This window comes from Podarcis tiliguerta (assembly GCF_965153285.1).
Source record: "Podarcis tiliguerta genome assembly, chromosome: 5".
Lineage (NCBI taxonomy): Eukaryota > Metazoa > Chordata > Lepidosauria > Squamata > Lacertidae > Podarcis > Podarcis tiliguerta.
Genome location: NC_139538.1, coordinates 44,756,603 through 44,779,536, shown reverse-complemented (window position 1 = coordinate 44,779,536; position 22,934 = coordinate 44,756,603). Strand labels below are relative to the sequence as shown.

Below are 22,934 nucleotides of genomic sequence, written 5' to 3'. Positions count from 1 at the left end.
TAGCATACTACAGCTGAATGGTTCTGCACTGGTGATGTGAAGCAAAATTGTGTTAATCTAGCAAAATTATGTATAACAATGTGTCAGAAGGCAGCAGGAAGCCTTTTTGATTTAGACAAGTCTTCTAAGGAGTGTGCTCATTAGAAAAAGAAATTAGCCAGCAAGGAGCTCTGAAGACAAATAGATCTCTGTTCCATGCAACCATTCACATCACATGCACTATTCATCACACCAGTCATTCATACATTCATACATTCATTCCACATGATCCCATCACCACTGACTGCACTAGCTGAAGGAAGTTTGCATTTTCCCAGCAACATAAGATACTTTTTTGATTGCGTGGAGAGTACAGTATTCCTGCAACAGAAGCACAGCCTTAGGGGATGATATATGGATCCTTCAAAGCAAATAAAAATAACACCTGTGCAAAAATGAACCCAATAATATGGAAATGACCCAAGAGAAACACATGTATGTAAGCAGGATACATCCAACATGCCAACTGTACCTGGAGGAGCAACTCTTTTTCAACCACTTCTTCCGTCTTGCTAATAAGTCGTTTCTGCAATGCATGTATCTTTTGTATCAACTCATAGGTATTTGGGTCGCTGGCCTGCATGATAGGAATACAAATTTTTAGTTGTAAGTTCTGTGCCTTGTAGTATGCCTAATTGCTCAAAACTTAAATGAATACCTTCTACACTAAACATGGCCTTACATAATAAAGCTTAAACTTTAAAGCTGTTATTTATTCCCCTAGCAATATGAACAGCCCAGGCTACCAACCTAGACAGTAGCAGGTTCAAGTTGTTTCCACGCAGAGCAGTCATGGAGATCTGTCTATACACCTCATTTAGGATTTGAGGAAGCATCAGTTTCATTGATCAACAGAACATGTGCAGGCAAGCACATATCCTGAACACAATAGAATGTAGTCACATGATTGTTGTCTTCTGGCCAGTAGTACCATCTTCTGAATTGTAACATTCATGCTACACTTTGTATTATTGGGCTTTCAAAGAACTTTTGATATAGCCCCTCAATCAATTTTTATTGCTGTCAAAGACCAGACAGCAAAGTTAACAATAACAATATATGCCACATCCACATGAAGAAGCGGGTGTAATTAAAAATTGCCTATAAACTTATTTACATTAAAAATAACACTCCTTCAGGTAAAATCTGAATTCCAGAGATTAAAATCAGTACTCATTCGTCAGCCATCACTGTCACCACAGCCTGTCTTGTCCTTGTTGCTATAAAACAGAGTTTGCAACAGGCCTGATGATATCTAGATTTTTATCAGCAAGAAGTTTCCTCTAAGCATCCAGGAAATTTCCTTAATAAAGGTAAAAAAGCTCTCTTCAGGTACCACAGGCAGTGTAGAAGAACGTGCCCAATGGATTCAATCTCATTAGAATTGCATGGACATAATCTTTGTTCAGCTGAGATTTCATGATATCTGTCCTCTAGCAGTGCTGAAGGGAGAACATTAAAATGGGCTCTGGAAAATGTCCAACAATGTTTAGCATTTGCTGGATGGGATATTTGAGATTTGTGCAGAGATTTATAGATTTTAGAGGATCAAATAAAATCAGTTTGGAATTCTATGTCCCAGATTTGTTCTTTGATTATATATCTGGCCCTTCCCATTTCCAAACTATTCAGGAGAAAGGCCATAAAAGGACAGTTTTCTTGTAATGCCCTTCCACCATTTTGTTTGATAGATATCAATTAGCAACAAGGGAAACAGCCCAGTTGGAGTCTTATTAAGTCTTAGCCATGTGTATAGAGTAACTAGCCACACTCTGGCTTCAATCCTATATAGGCCCATCTCCAGTCACAGGGCTGCATTAGGGACACATTTATGGGTTCAGAGAATTGACCTAATAAATCCTGATTGTATTTTTCATAGGAGTCCAAATTAGAGAGGGGAACTAGTTGTGTACCATATAATAGTTGTGCTATAGATTTTTCAGCAAATAGTTTAACAGTAGCTGGAATAAAATTTCCTCCTTTTGCTCAGTGGAATCTTAAAATTGCTGCAGTACTTTTTTGGGCACTTGGAATACTGTGTATAGTTGTATTTTAATCAAAAAGTGCATTTTAGAGCTGAAAGATGTGCAGAAAAGGGCAACCAAAATTACCAAGCCGCTGTAACAACGTCCCTATATGAAAAGTTGCAAACAACATTTGAGGTGTTTCAGTTGGGGGTGGGGGGGGAGTGAGGAGGAGGAGTAATAATAATAATAATAATTATAATAATTATACCCCACCCATCTGGCTGGGTTTCCCCAGGCACTCTGGGCGGCTTCCAGCAAAATATTAAAATACAATAATTCAGTAAGGGGGGACATGATAGAAATGATGAATAAATTATACATGGCATGGAGCAAGTGGATAGGAGAATGTTCTTCTCCCTCTCTCATAACACTAGAACCCAGGGCCGCCCAATGAGAGCTGAATATTGGAAGTTTCAGGACAGAAGTGTTTTTTTACACAGTGCATAGTTAAACTATGGAATTTGCTGCCACAGGACAAAATGATGGCTACTAAATTGAAGTTTTAAAATGGGTTTGGACAAATTCATGGAGGATTACAATATCAATGGCTATTAGTCATGAAAGCTGTGCACCACCTTCAGAACTGGAGGAGGAATGTATCTGAGTACCACTTGTCGAGGAACACAAGTGAGGCAAATGCAGTTGCACTCATATATATATATCCTGCTTACAGGCTTCCCATAAGTATGTGGTTGACCATAGTGCAAACAGGGTGCTAGTACACATGGGTCTGTGGGCTGATCAGGGCTCTTATGTTCTTATACTGGTAGTTTTGGAATACATTGGCAAAATGCTACAGAGCGACTACTGTCATCAATTACTTCCAGAGGTGGTGCTCACATGGAAAATTGTGTTGACATGCACATTGTCCCAGAACATTTTATCAACAGTGATCAACATTGGAGCTGTTTGCCCTGGGGCATCTGCTATTTTGCTGCAGGGCAGTAGTGTGAAAGTTTAGTCATTGCAACATGCTGCAAGAAAAATCTCCTATGACAGCAGGGTCCCAGAAGCAAAGGGAGTCCTATAACAATGCAGGCAATTATAAGGTTTTCTAGCACAGGACGGCGAGCAGAGAGAGGGATATTAGCAAACCACATTTTTCTTATATATGCTATTGCTATTCTATCTTCACACCCAACAAATGAACCCAGCGATTCCTAATGAGATAGACTGCAAATACATTTCCGTGTGTTCTACAACCACAAACACAACACACTGGCTCATAATACTGGCCCTGTTTGCATTCCACAATATGCCAAACTATGTCTTACAGGGGTTGCACAAACATGCTGGCTCTCAGAGAAGAGCTCCCATGCACTTTACTCCTCCCCAGTTCTTTTAGCACAATATGGCAGTTAAGCCAAGGTTTGGCTCAGCATGTCATCTGAACCTGACATCACAGTTTAGGTCTCTGCTCCTTAACAACAAGCTGCAACCACTGAACAAATGTTTGCATGAACCTGATAAGCCATTGTTTGGCTTATTGTAAAATGTGAACCAGGCTGCCGATAGAAGCTTTCTAGAATCCTCCCATCTGTTTACACAAACATGTCCAATTAATAAATTCCTAAGGACTAAAGCATAGATGCTTCATGCCTTTAACAGGCGAAGTGTTGATTTGCAGGAATTGTTCTATTTTTTGTTCTGGAGATGAACTGAGGCACTGTTACAAATTATTTCAACTGATTCTATATACTGGATGATCAAGCTATTTCAAAATGATTCTAGAATTCAAAGACTTCATTTTCTTCAAGTATCAAATTGTTGTTTATGTGTAACATTTAGATGTATAGCTGACGTTATCCCATAGGCTATGGACAGGCTACAGTAAATATCTCTAAAATATAAGCAATTTCTAAGCATTTAAATTAAATTATATTCTATATTCTATCTGCTTCTAAAGGAGAAATTCCAGAATACTTTATCAGATGAAAATAAAGCATCAAAATATCAGAATTGTCTGCTGGGCAAATCAATACAACCAAAACATTCAGCTGGAGTTCTTCAGAAACTTGAATACTGCTACCAATTTGAGAGGTCAGCTGAACAACATTTGGCACTGCATAAAAGACCAACATGCATGCAAAACAGAAATCTCAGCAGCTTGAGAAATGTTCAAATGTATCATTTCTGCTCATGAATTTAGCTTATATTAAAGATCTTTATTTATTTTGCTTTCAGTTGTGAAGCAAATGAGTGTACGTGTTTATAATAGACTACACAGAATGTTGTACTGGTTACTAAGATTCTTTTCTTTCCCAAATTTATACATGCCCTTTCTGCTTCAACTCAATTGTTCTCTCTTCTGTTCTCTGTAAACTTCATCTAATGCAGCATTTCACATTTGACCATGGAAGAGTCGTTCCTTCTTTAAGGTGGGTGGGACTCTCTTTGAATTGTTTAATACTCTAGCCCCCTGTCCAAGTTAATCAACTATTTCACTCTCAATCTCACCTTCAGACCTTTCTCTTCTCTTTGGGCTTTATCAGTTTTCATTCTGCAAAACTTTCTGCAATCATACATCATGGAAGCAACACAAAAATAACCCCCAAATGCCTTGTGCCTATAAAGCCTGTCTGCCATTAACCACCATAGAATATGGTGTGGAAATTTTAGCCTGTCTGCCCTTTTTAATGTCAGTTTGCACAGATTAAAATATGCTTTGCACCATGCTATCTATTTGAAAAACCGGGTCTCTTTGAAAGGTGACACTTTACCTCTAATTTTCTCCATCTGTGAACATTCATGGGGTTCTCAAGCTCTTCCTCCAAGGCTCTACAGCGGGTCCGTTCCTTTAGTAACTCCTTCTGCATATGATAAACTTCTTGCCTTCAAAAAGTAAGAAATACAAACACCATGACCTCTGCAAAGAACTTAATATGAATATGGCAAAATGTTTATTAACTCTTTTATTTGGTGTAAGAAAGAAACATGTAGCCATCTCTCAGTACAATTCTTCTTTCGCATGTATTTACTAGTAATTTCAATTACTCAAGCAAACATTTCCAGCACTGGGTGCAGAAGAGTTTCATGATGTAATGCTATTTTCAGTTATCCTATTCGACTCTAGGCAAAAGCAATGGCAAACTTTCCCTATTTACACAAGGCAGTCGTTCAGAGGTCTGCTATGCAAAATACCAGTATTGGTAAAGTTCACAATAAAAACATCCCATGACCACTGCCTCTCTCTACAGTAGTTTCCAAAGGAGAAAAAAATCTGTTCATTATAGCCACCACTGGCACATTACCTGCAAAATATTTTAAAACCATCTTAGGCTGCATTTTATATACACTTACTACACAGAAACATCCACTGATTTCAATAAGATTTACTTTTCAGGAAAAATGCTTAGAAGCACCCTGTTATTTAATTGCCTAAAAGTCATTTAGCATTTAAGAATTAGCTACAGTAAAAAGTTCCATGAAATTTGCACACTCTTTCACCCAAAGAAATAAGTCCAATTAATTAAAAAAAAGCACCTTACCTATTTTATTGTGCTTATTCTTTGGGACTAGCAGAGTAACTCTCTAGAGCAAACCTTATTAATGTCTGTGAAGTTTTGCCAACAGCATAAATCTTACTTAACAGAAGACAGAACTAAATCCTCCTTTGCCAAACCAGTAACTCACTGAAAGCAGTCCTTTTCTTTAGTCTATTTTCTTACAAGCCCACAGTGACTATATAACAATGTTTTCCCAAAAGAACAAAATATGTCTCAAGTATAGCAAGGTCTTTTTTCTTTTTCTTTTTAAAGTATTAGCACAAAAAAGGAGGAGATAAATCTAGCAAGCCCATAAAATTTTGCTTTGAGGTAAACACAATCTCGAATGAAAATTTAAGCAAATCTTTCTACTAGGATCAAGCTACCTGATAAATCTAAAGGACAAAAAACTGAGAACATATTAGGGCTTGTTATAAATATGTCAAATGTTCTGTTTCCACTATGAATTACCTAATAAAAAACAGCTCTGCTAATGTGGGTCCTGGGCCCCACTAAGTTATTCACTGAACTCTGAAGACTTTCCCCATTGCTGCCTGTCAAGTTTTACGTTGTAGCAAGTGTAGAAGTAAGTAAAGTTTGGAAGTGGGATAGTTTGGTACCAGCAACTTCCCTTTAAACTGATGTTTCTTTTTCCTGGCTATTGATTGGCTTATTTGCTTGAATTTAAATCTAGTATTGTACGAGGTCATGTGAAGCAAATCATTCCTTGAAATAACTGATATGTCAACACAAATCTTTGTCATGCATGAAAACAAACATTCCCCAGTGTCTCAAAAGCAGTGTCATGGCCGCAGCCACAAGCAAAATTGATTCATTCTGTCTTTCTACCTGAGTTCTTCCACATTAGCTACACTCTTGCCAAGTATTGCCTTCTCCCGACGAAGTTTCTTGATCTCCAGCTTGAGTAGTCGGATGTCTTCCATTCTTTGCCGGTACTGCATTTCTCCCTTGTTCAGAATTGATTGCTGGATTTTGATCTTCTCATATAGAAGAGCCAATTCATCGTTGCGACGAACCAGCTGGCTCCCCAGAATGTCTCTTTCACTGATAACCTAGAAAAAGTGGCAGGCCAAGACAAGATTCTACAGATGGGCTGAAAGTATGAAAATTGTCAGTCATAATGCATAAGGGGGAGCACTGCCTTCATCAGCAAAAAAAAAAAAAAAAACATAGCACCAAAATGTTGCATGTTGTCAGTAAATGAAAATATTACTGAAGAGGGTCTGAAGCAGTCCTGACAGTAGGCCAGATCTTCAACTAGGACAAGTTGGCATCCTTCTGTTTTATAACACTATGGTATGTTAAATGGGTTGATGCCAATTTGCTTCAACTGAGTCACATTGGAGTAAGTGCCACTGAAGCAGTGCTTGTATTACTTACCTGGTCTAATTCCTTTTTTTGCCTGATCCTCTCTGCATCAGCTTCAGAAATAATTTTCAAGAGCTTTCTTTCTTCTTCCTCTTGTTTTTCAATAAAGTGTTTAGTCTCCAGAGCTTGTTGTCTCATTTTAAGCAGTTCACTCTGACAGAAACAAAAGAAACAGGAAATAAATTGTGTTTAGTAACAGCTTCCGACTTTATAAACCTGGGAATTTAGGATTATTAAGATTTAGACAATCTTGTACTCTTGCTTAGGTTCTCATGTTTTGTTGGATTCAGTTTGCTGGTTCTCAACAGCAAATGAGAAATACCACACAAATGTACACTAAACTCTTATAAAAGAAAGGTTGTAACAATATGTCCAACATCTTTGTATTGTACATCATACCCAAGAGAAATGTCAGTGTGGTTTAGGCTCAATTTGTAATTCGCAGGCATTTCTTAAACTTACAGAGGGGAAAAATGAACAGTAGTAGATAGTGGAGAATTCAGTTGCTTACAGTAATAACCCACCACTATCTTTATAATTTATCACACTTGTCTGGAATTGGTGCAAGTGAAATTACATATTTTCTGACACAGAAAATTCTGACACAATCACACAGACGGTTGATTGATCATGAAATCACTACAATCAGATGACTTAACAGCATTACCCCTGCAGTGGACAGAGAATACTTTCAGACAAAGCCCATAACCATGGAAGCAGTCCAGGTCACCTTCATTCAAGCTGCTGACATTTTTATAGTGTGCTTGAAACAGCATAGAGAACTCAGAAACAAAGATTCAAGGATAGTACATAAGATAATATTATGTAATTCTGTAAGCTACAACACGTTCACAGTCAAGAGTTGAGGTGATAAAGTTTGCACATAATAGGGCTGTTATTTATCTGTAATTTATTGCCTTTGCCTTTAGCAAAGTTGTATCATTCCTAGATACATTGCTAGTACAGTAGTTCACTGGGAGCAACTCAAGGTGTGCTATTTTCAAATATGATAATGATACCATGCCAAAGGAACCACCAAATATTCTGTGGTGCTTCAATTGTTAAAGGGACAATCACTTTGTTAAAGTGATAGAAAGGAAAAGGCTATTCCTATTGATTTCTTAGTTGGGAAATACCTTTAAAAGCAAGAAACATTTGCGATATATTTTCAGGACAGTATGTTTTTCAGAGACAGAGACATTTGATCCTGCTCTGTCACAACAGATTCTGAAAAGGGCCGGTTCCAATAAATGGGGATGTGTGTTTGGTCTCTTGAGAAAAAGCAATGCAACAACAACAAAACTGGTTGCGAAAGCAATAATTTAAGAGAACTGGTAGAACTGTTCTGTTATACTAATAAAATACCTTGCTCCCATGTTGTTTTCTTTAATAAAACTTTTATTCTCCCATATGCACAATATTTGCACCACACTTACTCCAGTTTGGACACTAATCAAACTCTATCAGCAGAGGAAAAATGGATGCTGCCTAGTATTAAATGCAAGCAACAGTGTGTAAAAAGTAACTGTTTGGAAGAGTAAAACTGTTCATGTGGTTCAGCATTGCTGAAACATTTTTTTAATATCAAAACGCTATCCTTTTTGTCACAGAATATACAAGCTGTAAACAAGATACAGCTTTAGATGTTGGCTATAGATATAAGCAAATATTCTGGTTCAGATGCATTAAGTGCATGAAAATCTAAGCTATCTTGCAAAGCAAAATCCAAACAACTATGAGACAATCCAGGAGCCCCATGTTAAACAGAAGCCCTAGAGGTGTCAGAAATCTCACGAAGGTGTGATCTAAATACCTTCAGGTATAGGATCTGCACATTCCCATGTGACAGGAAACACACAGTGCATGGGTAAGCTTTCCCGCTGATCCACTGGATCCTGGCCAAAGCACCAAAGACAAATGTAGAAGTTGCATACTAGGACACCCACTGAATTGAATGCATAATATTTGGGTTGGGGTTGGGAAAGATGTAAAAGAGGGAGGAGGAAACTCTTAGCATTCTAGGTATTTAGCACAAATTCTGTAGGCATCAGAGCAGAATGCCCTCAAGCCAGTTACTAAAGTGAGGATAGGCCACAGACACTTTTGCTGCTGAATAATTGAACAGGTAAAAGAGCACAGCAATCAAGCTGCTGTCAAACTGTTGGTGGATGGTTCCACAGTGACAAGGCAGCATTAGAGGCTAGTTAAAGGAGACAGTTTTGCACAAGAAGTAAAGTTCTGAATGCTTTCTCCATAGCTGATATAACAACTCGCAGACAGACCGAGAACCCAAATTCATCACCCCTTTACAGAGTTCTATTGACATTCTGTCATAACAGTAATGTGCTGACAATAGCTGAAAACCTACAGAGTCACTGGAGCGTAGCATAAAATTGACAAAAAGAAAGCAAAGCAAAAAGTAGCAAGGAAGGGATCTCCCCCTTTACTGAAAATAAAAATGACCTGCTATGGATGCTGTTTCTCTTGATCTTAAAAAGACAAAAAAAGAGAGACTGAAGTTGAGAAAGTTACATTTCATGCAGCCAGATTCAGCTACATTCACTGTAACTAAAAGAAGCACTGACAGTATTCTCCTACTTTCTTTTTGATTTAGCACAGATTTATGACTTTCTGCTGCTCCTCAAAAGTAAATTTCCACCTGACCAGAAATCCACTCATAGGGAATCTAGTTATTTGGTAATGAAAAACTAAAATCTCTCCCTGTGTGTATCTTTTCTTCTTTCTTAATATACTACAGGGAAGGCGGAATTACTAACTTTGCACAGCATTTCAAATGTTAATTGTTAAGTATCCATCAATACTAGAAATAAGACTATGCAAAGAATAGTATTTCCACATCAGCTTCCAATAGTGAACAACTCCAGAATCCTGGATATCTCTGCTCTATATTAGGTTTTGCCTCTCTATTCCTTTTGGCCTGCTCTCCATATTCAACCAGTTCAGCTATCTCTCTTCAAATCCTTGATCTTCTTTTCCCCTAAAGTTACAAAAGATCAGTCTGCGGTTATTCAGTCCCACCATTCACCATACCCACCATTCACCATACAATTCACCATACCCATCCTTACACCTGGGGAGGGGTTTAGATTTGGTGGTGGTATCTCACTTCCCAGCTCTTTGGACTCAGCCAGACTCCCACAGGCTGCCAATTGTGCAAGTAGGTATGAAGCTCACCAGTGGGAGCCAGCAGAAAGCCCTGGGGTGGGGCATTCAAAAGGATGAAGGGGGGGCTGTGCCAGCTCAGGATTGACTGGATCCCAAGTCAGTCTTACAGCCACAGCACAATGGCATAGGGCCCAATCACTGCACCAGCTTGGGCTGGCACAGCCATCACGTATGGATGGGGCCTGAGCATCCTCCACCATCACCTGCCTCCACAGGCACCATGAGGAGCAGGGCTGCAGATGCAGCGGTGGCCCTGCCACTCCATAAAGCCCCACTGGCCAGAGGCAGGAGGTGGGAGTTTGGACAGGGCCCTTAGCCTAATTATCTAATGATTAAGCAACAAACTCCTCAAGTTAATTTGCAAATATTTAACCCTAGAGGTTTGTGCCAAATATCAGTGTAGTCTAGTAGTATTAAACTGGGGTTTAATGGGTATATCCACACTTACAATAATAATGTTATGACAGAGCAATCCAGACACCAATAGTTCAGTGGATTCCAAGCACAAGTGGCTAATGAAACATGAATGAAGGCAGTTGGCTAAAATGGCATTGGTACAACCTGTCAAGAAGGGAACTAAGACTACAATCCTATATATAATTACTTAGTAGTAAGATTCATTGGCTTAGTATCAGACAGCTATGTATGTTAAGCTAAAAAGGAACCATTTCCAGCAAAAGTATTAGATCTCTATAATATTCTTTACTATGTTTTTTCCTGGCAAGATCGTAAACTTTTTATAGTTGCATGGCCAGCAAAAATTCAAGAACTGACAATTTTCCATCTATGCATCTCCATGCCAGGAATCACACAAATGTTAAAGGGATACAAGCCCTGCCAGAAAAATGAGGGCAACCATGGAATATTGACTCTACCCTGCCACTTAAAGACTAGGGAACTTAATTTAAAATACTCCTACCCAACAAATCTGTTAAACAGAAGTTAATTCAACAAATGTAGACCAAAAGTATGATGAATAACCAGCATGGGCCAGCAGAGAACTCAGTTTGAATTGCAGAGCCTTTTTGAGGAACCCCAAGTGTTAGTAGAATCAGTTATTTCCCAATCATCCCAGGGCACCCTGGCAGGAAAATCCTCCAGAGCTCTATGGAATCCAATGGCTTCCAGAGGAGGGACCATTTTAATAGGTGCCCCATCCTTGCAGGAGGGGAAAGGCTCATGCAAGCCTAAACCTAAGTAGGAAGTGAGTTTTCCATGACAAGTTGATAGACGTTAAATCCCACCAACCCCTTTCAGATCACGATCCAGCTCCTTGATCAAGTGTGTTCTATGTTGAGTTTGGTGACTTTTTGGGACAGCCCCACTGCAGCCATTAAGTCCTGAGGCACCTGGATCTGGCAGCTTTAACATGGATGCTGAAATCCCCAGGAATCCACAAAACCAATTCGGATACCACTTTTATCAGCTCAGGCTGATGGATGGAGCACAGCAGAATGAGCAGTACACCAACATATGCCAAGTGGCAGGGCCTCTTCTGGGCAATGGAATGCTGGGAGACTTCCAGCTCTCCCTGCTTTCAGTGGCAATGACTGCAGGATGCACTCCTACCATTACTAAAACCATAAATGTTCCACAACAGCACTAGTGCAGCAGCTCCTGCCCTTGGTCCACTCTGAAGAGCCACACAAGACGAAATATATTTTAATACTGCTCTTCAACAGCTATTGACAGAAAAAAGATGTCTTTTATATAGACAATAAAAAAGTCTATTCAAGAAGGTAAACAGGTACATTTCTGCCAATTCAACAACTTAAAACCAATTCCTTTACCTCTGATCAATACTGGGACACTTTTCCTAATGGAAGTTCCTTACCTTTAAGGCCTCTTTCTCTTTTTCTATCCGCTGGTGGTCCAGGTGCATTTTCACAAGAGCTGCCTCTTTAGCAGAGATCTCTTCTTTCAGCTGGTCTACCTGGTGTGTCATAATCTTCAGCTTCTTTCTCATTTCATTGATTTCATCCTAACATGACAGAATTGAGGGCTTACTATATGCAGGTACCAATGGCTCTAAAGCAGTGATAGATATAAAATCCACATTTTTCTTTCAGCATAGCCATACTCCACCCCAGAGCCAGTCCAGGAGGATACCATGAACAATGCCATCAAAAGCCAGAAAAATATCAAGAAGCAGGAGCAAGGTCTCAGGCTCCTGTCTGATATAAAGGTATAATACAATGACAAAATAAGAACGCTGGTTCTCACTTAGGTAAACAGAAGAAATATCACACACACAAACACACACATCCTTTGAAACTAGAGCTTATCATGTGATATACACATCATCACTCATGTAAAGAGAACAGGAGAAAGCTGAGTATAATCCTAGATATGTTACAAATCCTCATGAAGAAAGCCAGCTATTTTAAAAGTTGGTATGCACATATGTTTCCAAATCTACTACTATGGTAATGAAAATGGAAAAGCTCCCATGAATTTTGCAAAGCTTGAGGTTACATTCGTTTAAATTAACAAGCAACAATTCCCAAAACCAGAATGATCCAAAAATGTGAAACCATCCTAGCAAGTACTGAAATTCAGCCAACAAATCCTTTATCAAATGGCTTTACTGTGTCTGAGTTTATGATACCCTGGAGATCAGAAGCAGTGTGAACAGGGTTGGGCAATGGGGGAAATTTCCTTATTAAATAATCTGAAAATGCCTACCAAGAGGTTTGCTTTCTCAAACAAGCTTGCACCAATTAAGCTTATATCCCAAGAGAGATGACAATTCTGCATAGTTTTTCAGATAAGACCATCTTTGTTTTCATGGCTGGCTGGCTTGTTACTGAACTATGAATGATGGTCTTATTGCTATAGCATAGCTTGACTATACTATAAAAGTTATGTTCAGCTACAGATGTTTTCTCCTACTCCCGAATTTTGCAATTCATGCTAACTGAATCCTCTTGCTCCCCACACTCTTTTGAAATAAATTAACACCTTATAGATGCCATAATTACCCACTTCCATTTGGGCAAGGGCTATATTCCTAGCCAGGTACAAGCCTGCGCAAGAAATTCCCTAGTCAAATTTAAATTATGTTCTCCTTACTAGGCCACCTTTGTAGCTACTTCCTTAATAATTTGATGGGCTAACTTTCCCTCAGGAAAAATTCTGTATCTTTTTCCTTCATGCTGCAATGACAGCTTTTCCCTACTATAGAAAATAATTTGTTGCTTAATATTGGTTTATGCATGTCTATTGATTCTTCACACAAAGCTGAAGACAAAAGGAAATTGATGGTTGAGCTATCAATCTGATACAGTCTTGTTTGACTCTCCTTTAGTCTCCTGGAGATTTGGATGCCCCTTGGCAGACACTTTCAAGGCATCTACTTTAAAACAATACTATATTCAGATAATCATATCATTCAAGAGCATTTATTTGTAATGTTCTTGAGCTAGGCCATCTGAAAAATGGTTCCCTTCTCCACTGGGTACAAATTTCTAGATCATCTTTGGAGGACATCTGATATGGAAAGCTCTCCTGTAATCCAGAACCACCAGAGACTAGTCACTTTCCTAATTTGACTCCTGACATCTCTTCATCTTTCAAAGACATACATGTGAAGATAGTATCGTGGATGGTCCCCCTGCAGCCACCTAGACTCTATGTTCTAGAGCAGAGCTTTCCAAACTTTTCATGTTGGTGACACATTTTTTAGACATGCATCCTTTCGCAGCATGTCTAAAATTTCGCAGTAATTCAGTTTTACTAGGAAACTAGAGGTTAAACTAACCCCTTTCCAGTCCCAGGAGGAGCGTGGGGAGCATTCATGTGACACACCTACACACTGCAGCTGACATGTTAATGTGTTGCAACACACAGTTTGGAAAGCTCTGTTCTAGAGTCACGATTGTTTGCATAAACAGTCAGGTCAATGTGGCTGAGGTTTGTAATATAACTTTTCCCACAGGAGGGACAAAGATATGAAAACAATCATGTCAACATTGTTATATCTTCTAGATATTAACCAAGAATGGGTGGCTCAAGTGGAGGCTGGGCTATAGGACCACAGCCCTCCTACTGAAAACATAAAGCCATTAAAAATAATAATAATCCTCAAAAACTCAAAGCCACATGCTTTTTCCGTCCCACACACATTTTATACTGTCTTTAATTTACAGAGTCATTTCTGTCAATCTGAAAATTGCAGCCCTCCCATGTCAAAATGTTACCAGCCACCACTGCATGGCTCAACTAAAATGGGAAACAAACTTAGTAAGAGAACTGCTTTTTAGTACCTGGGCTTCGATCAAATTTTTACTGTAGAGGTTTCTGTCTGATCTCACAGCTTCATAGAGGTTCTGTTGCTGTTTTAATTTTGTTTCAGACTCTGCTATCTGCTTTTTATAGTCAAAGATCTGCATTTCCCGCACTTTGATATCTTCCATGTGATGGAGGACCTGTCAGAGAAAGCATAAAATAAATATCATTAAACCATCCGTCTATGACGAGTAGCAGTGCTCTATATACAGACTTAACTGCAAATACAAAGATTTCTGTTCAACCAGACAGATTTGGGCTAAGGTCTGGATTATATTTACAGACTTTATTGTGTTGTAAAAGAATGCAGCTGCAATCTGAAGGAGGAGATTAGCATAGGAAGGCAGGATCATAACCTTTCCCCATACACCATTTTCCCACTGAAAATTGTCTCTACTCAGCTTTTCCCCAACAGGATCTCCCGAGATCTTTCCCCCAACAGGAATAAAAGCAGCTGGGAAGAGGTCAAGTCCACTCTGCAATTATTAAAAAGATTTTTGCAGTGTAATCTTATACATATCTACTTGTAAATAAGTTGCATTGCATTCAGAGGGATATGATCCTAGGTAAATGGGTAGAGGATTGCAACCTCTGTGTAAAGGTAAGGTAAAGGACCCCTGGATGGTTAAGTCCAGTCAGAGGCGACTATGGGGTTGCTGTGCTCAACTCACTTTCAGGCCAAGGGAGCCGGCATTTGTCCACAGACAGCTTTCCAGGTCATGTGACCAGCATGACTAAACCGCTTCTGGCGCAACGGAACACCATGACGGAAACCAGAGCGCACGGAAAGGCCGTTTACCTTCCCGCTACAGCAGTACCTATTTATATACTTGAACTGGCGTGCTTTCGAACTGCCAGGTTGGCAGGAGCTGGGACAGAACAACAGGAGCTCACCTCATCATGTGGATTCTAACCACTGACCTTCCAATCAGCAAGCCCAAGAGGCTCAGTGGTTTAGACCACAGCACCACAGCGTCCTGCAACCTCTGTGTATATGTATATGTATATACACGTGTGCATATAGTTAATATGAAATGAAACCGCATGTTATGAAGAATGCAACATTGCTGTCTTTCTCTCATTTGTAGTGACCCAGTTGTTTGAACTGTCTATTGACAGATTTCAAATTTGTTGCTGAAAACTAGCCTATGAATCAATACATCACCTTAGTAATGAATCTTGCCCTCTGCCAAAGTGTGAAATGGTTGTCTTAAGGAGCTGCAATTATTTTCGAATAGAGGAGAGCAAAGTACAGTTTTTTTAAAAAAAAGGTGTCTACATGGATCATTTTAGCCAATGAATACGGTACTCTTTATACGGTCAGTGGAATTTAATAATCTTGGACAGCTCTGTGTTATAACTTCAGGTGCGCATGAGAATCCTCAGTATCTGAGCTACTATGGGCTCTTGTCATTCTCATTTATCATAACTGTCAATCCGGATATCCCATTGTACTCCATACCTCTTTGCAAGGATAAAAACAGCCAAAATGATTTGCCTAATCATATCACAATTCACCTTTCTTAAGGAAAACAAGCATTTGGAGGAGAAAACATGGAGACAATGAGTGGAAGCAGATCATCTGGAATGCACTGGACAGTCTGCCATGAAGAAATTGAAGGTGTCACAAACACTTAAATCTTAATACCTCCCCAGCATACTTTTTTACACTATACTATATTGATAGGGAAGAAGGAAAATTGCCTTCTTAAAGAGCAGGGCACATATGAGCTCTCAAATTAAGCAAGGAGAGCATAGAGCCTCCAAATAGTGAAGTTTGTAAGTTATGAAACCGGCAGGAAAAACATTTTACTACTACAACTTCCTCTTGGAAAATATGCATTCATGTTCATCTCTGCCATGCAAGATACTGGAAGAAACCTATCCCAAGCACCAAGGTTTTTTGTGCTTTCTTGCACAAAATCCCCCCTCCCATATACGGTAATTATTTACATATATGCTATGTAGTTTCCACTTCATTTATCCAACTGACTGGGGAGAGCTGTACAAACTTTGCAGTAATGAGAGACATGGGAATATTTTAAAAATGTATTTTCACTAATAAAACTCATAAGGAGAAGCCAGAGAAATCTGATAAATTTTAAATTTCAGATATCTGAGGTTCTGGAAATGGTTTCTTCATTACCTTGACATTAGATGGTAATGAAACAGATTGCTGGAATTCGTCCACCCTGCCTAGCTTCCTTGCATTGAGGCCTATTGTTTAAATTCATAAATTTATGTTCATGAACCTTCAAAGGAAGAGATAACATTAATGTTCAGAACAGCTACTCAGTAGTAGACCTTGCAACCAGCACATTTGTCTATGCTGAAAGAATTCAAGCTTTGCTAGTGTATAGTAGGGTTATCAGTGTGCAAGCTTTGGGGCGAATGCTTAATTAATTGATTACCAGATACCTCTAACCAACTCAGGAGATAAAGTACATCTAAATATAGAAAGTTTTATTGCAGAAGTGGCAATGGTACTCAAGTGCATTTGTTGCTGACTGCAGAGATGCCTAAAAACTGCTTACAGTTTAAAACAAAAGCAGAGACCCAGCTTATAATTTAACTCCTACTCCTACCTTTTGCTTTTTCCTGTTAAAAACAAGTTGCCAATAGCAATAAAAGTGAACTCAAAATCAATAAAGTGTATTTCAAATCTGAAGCCTAGCTTAGTGATTATATAGGCTGAAGCAAAATTAGAAAACAGATCACTGAATTGTAACCATGCATCTTGGGAGTTGATGAACAAAAGTACAATAATAAACTACTTTACTATGTTTTACAAGTTGGCATCCATGGTTCTGAGGCTGACTGTGCTTTCATAAGAATTTATAAAATTGTTGCGTGGGAGTAACACCTCTCCAATAACTCTCAAACTGGAACTGGATGAATTAATGGATATTTTATTATGAATAACTCAAGAGTTGTCAACTGAGATTAGGAAAACATTTCCCTTACAATGCTGAGTTCTTCTTTTTTTTTCTGAGAACTCTGTAATAATCTCCTTTACAGATAGCATATTGGGAAGAATGCACAAAGTATCACTTGATGAGCTTCAGTAGGGTGATTTTGCATTGAAAGTCAGATTTTCAACTGCCATACATACATGGAGCTGAATCAGAACAGACTGCTCACAAATATCTGTCTTCTTAGGACAATGTGCCATGACTCAAGTAACTTGTACCATCTGAAATAGTTTTACTAATTCAAATGCATTTTTAAAATTCTAGGTGCACTTTTGGCATAGCACCTGTTATTCACGCTTGGTCAATTTGCTGGAGGTTGTCATCTGTAAAGGTAATCTGAATCCTCTGCTCTTCGGCATGATTCAATGAACTAATGAACTCTAACATTTCTTCATGAGAAACTCATATGAAACTGTAAATACTAAACTTCCTGGAGTTCAATGTACTGATCTTGTACAGGTTGTAATCATCTCAGACTGAAAGCAGTCAGCATCCTTCCACTGTGACTGAGGCCACAGTGCACAACGTACATCAAGCAACCTATCTAGCAAACTGATGTGCCTAAATTGGAATAAGAAGCCTGGAGAGGGTTGTTTCTCTCACAAACAATTTGGCACATCATACATTATTTGCAAATCAGTATATAAGTTTTGGAAACTGATCTACAACATTAAAAAATCTGAAAGAAAACCTCAGTTGTGACTAGATCAGTTGAAAAAATAGACTAAATTATTTGATCCTGGGAAGCTCTCTGGGGTCAACTAGAACAATATAAAAAGGCAATTGCTTCCAAGTTGCTTCAAAGCACAGAAGTATTAGCTCTATGGCCGGCCACTGGTTCTGTCAATATCCTCATACTAGGAAGCCAGATTTAGGACAATTTGCATTAGTGCTTTTGTTCGGCCCAGACATCATGTGCCATGGTGCTTCTCCTACCTTTGCCATAGCCCTGATCAAGGCTTTTTGCAGCAGGAACTCACCAGAACTTAGTTCTGGCACCTCTCAGGTGGGCACCACTGCCATTCTAAGAGAATAAGGGAGGTGTTCATGGTGAGTTCTGGCACCTCTTTTCCAGAAAAATACCACTGGCCCTGATCTATTTGTATTTTGCTTTTCACCCTCCATTTTCACCAACTACTGTGCAATCCTAAGCATGCATACTCAGAAATAAATCCCAGAATTCATTAAGTTTTACTTTCCTGTAACTATGCTTCCGAGTGCAGCCATTGTTAAATGAACTAAGTTGCTTATCACAAATTCTGCGTTGGATCTACATTATTTGCTTCACTTACTACTAAGCAATCTTGTCTTTCAGACTACATTTGAAAGGTTACTTTGCAGAGCATTACTTGTACTCTGGGGACCAGGATATCTAAAGGATTGCCTTACCCACTATATACCAGCCTGGCAACTGCATTCCTCAGTTGAGAGCACCATACACCCCAGAAGTGTGCTCAGGCTATAGCAGAAACTGGGCTTTTAGTGTTGTCACACCAGCTCTGTGGAATCACATAAGATATGCACCTAGAGTGATACTGTTTAGGCACCTACTAAAGACATTTTTGTTTAGGAAAGTTTTCCCTGAAGCATAATTAGTCATTTATGAAGATCAATTTTATATTTGATTAAATGGTTTCATTGTTTTTAGAGTCTGTATGGATAGTTTTATTGTTTTAGAATTCTGTTTTTACTAATACACTGCTTTGATGGCTTTATGCCATGAAGTGCTCTATAAAAGCATTTAATAATAATACAGTGAAAAACAGTAATAAAGGAAAAGAGATATATTAATTGTCCTACATAGAAAATTAGCCCTGTAATGTGTGCCCACATGAATAGCTTTATCTTCCATGAATCTTCTTTTAATTAAACTATTTATTTATTTCATATATCAAGTTCTTGCAAATGCATTATGTATTATGTGGCACCTAGAGTAGCGCCTATTCTGCTGAGTTAAAGCAGCCTATTGGTACATGTGGCATAAAGTGATCTCATAGGTATACTTCTTCCAAATTGTTAGGAGCCTTATATACAAATAGTAACACCTTTAACCCAACCCAGCCCAGTAGCAAACCTGCAACCAGTGCAGATCATTCAAATTTGTGTCATCACTACAGGTTGTTGGAGCTCATTCCATTGTTTCAATTATCTGCTGTGTGGAGAAATACTTTGTCCTGAATCTTTCAACATTCAGCTTCTTTGGATGCCTACAAATTCTAGTGCTATGTTATGCTACTTCCTTGACCTAACAATGGTCACAAGTTTGGGGCTTTATATACTGAATTATCAGTATATAATATCAACAACCTCGGATATGCAAATGACACAACCTTGATGGCAGAAAGTGAGGAGGAATTAAAGAACCTTTCAATGAATGTGTAAGAGGAGAACGCAAAATATGGTCTGAAGCTCAACATCAAAAAAACGAAGATCATGGCCACTGGGCCTATCACCTCCTGGCAAATAGAAGGGGAAGAAATGGAGGCAGTGAGAGATTTTACTTTCTTGGGTTCCATGATCACTGCAGATGGTGACAGCAGTCACAAAATTAAAAAACGCCTGCTTCTTGGGAGAAAAGCAATGACAAACCTAGATAGCATCTTAAAAAGCAGAGATATCACCTTGCCAACAAAGGTCCATGTAGTTAAAGCTATGGTTTTTCCAGTAGTGATGTATGGAAGTGAGAGCTGGACCATCAAGAAGGCTGATCGCTGAAGAATTGATGCTTTTGAATTATGGTGCTGGAGGAGACTCTTGAGAGTCCCATGGACTACAAGAAGATCAAACCTATCCATTCTGAAGGAAATCAGCCCTGAATGCTCACTGGAAGGACAGATCGTGAAGCTGAGGCTACAATACTTTGGCCACCTCATGAGAAGAGAAGACTCCCAGGAAAAGACCCTTATGCTGGGAAAGATTGAGGGCACTAGGAGAAGGGGACGACAGAGGATGAGATGGTTGGACAGTGTTCTCGAAGCTACCAACATGAGTTTGACCAAACTGTGGGAGGCAGTGGAAGACAGGAGTGCATGGCATGCTCTGGTCCATGGGGTCATGAAGAGTCGGTCACGACTAAATGACTAAATAACAACAACAACATACTGAACTAAAGATTTTGAGAGTTACTATTATTTGGGAGCTTCCAGATGGATTGTTTATTCGCACAAAACCTGATTGTTACACAACAATTTCTAGCACAAATATCCCATTACCTTTTTAATAGCAACATGTTTGGTAAGAAAGGTGATGGAAAATTGCACTAGAAAGCATGGTATAATAACCACTAGTTGGCAATATCATAAAACTTCAACACAAACATATCAGGATGAATACTCAATAAACAGACAATGCTGTATAATTTCTGCTCAAGTTGTGTGTGAATATATCAGCATGATTGCTCAATAAGCAGCTGGTTTGGAAAGTCCCCAAGTCTCCTAAACATAGAAATTTGGCAGGGAGATCATGCTTTGTTATGGATAAGCTTCTCAGACAAAGGGAAAAAGGGAAGAAGCACTGAAGGGAATGCAGTAAACATCAAAATCACCAAAATCGTATTCATTATGTTCTTCTTTCACAGTTTTATTTGTGCAACCTATTGGCAATTTTTAGGTATTAGCATTTTTGCTCCTTGGTTTTTATGCGTAGCTTGAGAGTACCATATGAAATGCATTCAATGATAAAACAGATCTTGAGCTTGGTGATCTATAAACAGAGTTTGAAGTTGGTGATCTATAAACATCCTGATCTTTTTGCAAAATGTATTTGCACCAGCTATGTGCCAAGGCTGTCCAAAGTCAGAATTCACCTGTAATTTTTTTTCTTGGTTTATGATGTTTCCATTTTGGACTGGAATTACATATACTCAAACTTGGACAATCACCTTTGTTATAAGGCCCTTTCTGAGGCGGCAGCAATGACTGACGTGCCTTGTTCATAACAGGCCTCAATAACCTTTTTTAAGAATACCCAAGAGTTCTTAATATTCCTTCCTATGGTTAACATCAACTGGGGTGCAGCACTGAAAGGGCCATGGCTCCTGTTGTTGGCAACAATCTGTCAAACATACATGCATACATAGAATGGAAAATGTAAAAATCATGCTACCACATAAAAATTCCTCTTCTTGCTTACTTAACAAATCAAGAGACTGTGGACAGGTGATCACATCAATTTCTCTCACTTTCCACACACACAGGCACATACTGATAGACAGTATGTAATGCTATTGATAAGGATTCACTGCCATAAACACAAGACAATTTAAGATACCAAAATAATAACAAATGTTACTTAAATGGAATTGTTATTACAAGGAATTTATACATGCTGTCATACAAGAAGGCACATATCTGTTAATCAGATGAAGATACAGAAAGTAATCATAAAGTGAGCAGGGAATAACAATGAGTAGAAAACAGACTGGAAGCTAGCATGCCTGTCAGTGAGTTTTATGTAGAGCTCTTCAGTCAGTTCTCAAGCAAATAACAGAGCATTTTACAGTCACATAGCAGGGCAAGCAAGCAAGAAAGCTCCACCTAACTAGCTTGAGTGAACAAAAGAGGCTATGACATAGCTTCTGCAAAAATTCACAACTTGTGTTTTGTTCAACAGATCAGATTCAAGTTACATACTGAGAAGTAACAGCTTTTTATGCAGGGAGATAAGTCTAGATATCCGCATGGCCAATCTAAAAAACCCTTCTTAATTATAATGCCATGTCCTTTATATTACTGAGAAAAGAGTAAGTTATTTTATAGTGGATAAATAATTGATTAATACACAAGCAATTTCACCTTAAATGCATGAAGCCAGGAGATATCTGTGTATAAATATTAGTGGTCAAGGTATGGGCTGTACTACAAAAGCAACCAGCTAATGAGTGCAGCGTAAAGTTGGAGGAGAGCAGGGGGGGAAGCTTTTTCCCACTTGCCCAAGCTTTCAGATAAAAAATGCAAAAAAACCCTTATATAGTCATTCAGGATTTAACAGCTGTAACAACCTAGCAATGTCTCTCAAATGGGAAGAGAAATGAAGGGCAAGCAATTTTCTAGGGAGCACTTGCCTTTCTTTGTCCCTCTACATGCTATCTGAGGCCTGATAAGACATGCTCTGCACAGCTCCTTGTAATCTCTGCAGGCTCTTCACCCCTTTTCTCCCATTTCCGCATGCCTGCTAATTCACAAAATCCCATGCATCCTGCTTATATGTTCCAACAAAAACAAAATTATTCTGTCCCCAACCGGCAAATTTATCACATCATGCAAAACATGTTAGTTAAGTAAAAAGATGTCAATTTTCTTAATCTGCATAATTTACTCCCATCACAGAATTATAGTTTTTCTGGCAGCATAATTAAGTATGTTTATTTTAGATCCTAGATCTCTTGATTAGCCAAGCAACAGGAGGGTTTTTAGGACACTAACTGTAGATACCAGAATGTATGCTTAAGTGGACTTTTTAAGATGTAAAGAACATGCAGAGGAATAAGTATAACTCACTGGAACTTGAGAGGACCTTGGCAAAATCCATATAGAAAGTCAAGAACTGAA

The 22,934-nt window shown here is 38.8% G+C and overlaps 1 protein-coding gene across 1 annotated transcript in view; it reads right to left on the bottom strand.

Annotated features, from left to right (window-relative positions):
• CFAP58 (cilia and flagella associated protein 58) overlaps positions 1–22,934 on the bottom strand; it is a 165,275-nt gene that overhangs the window by 30,211 nt on the left and 112,130 nt on the right. Inside the window, exons 2-7 of the mRNA XM_083441673.1 lie at positions 14,392–14,555; positions 11,961–12,107; positions 6,953–7,093; positions 6,401–6,624; positions 4,787–4,898; positions 512–616 (exon numbers count right to left, since the gene is read on the bottom strand). Of these exons, the coding sequence (XP_083297799.1) occupies positions 512–616; positions 4,787–4,898; positions 6,401–6,624; positions 6,953–7,093; positions 11,961–12,107; positions 14,392–14,541 (879 nt within the window). The 5' untranslated portion in view covers positions 14,542–14,555. The remainder of the gene's footprint in view (positions 1–511; positions 617–4,786; positions 4,899–6,400; positions 6,625–6,952; positions 7,094–11,960; positions 12,108–14,391; positions 14,556–22,934) is intronic.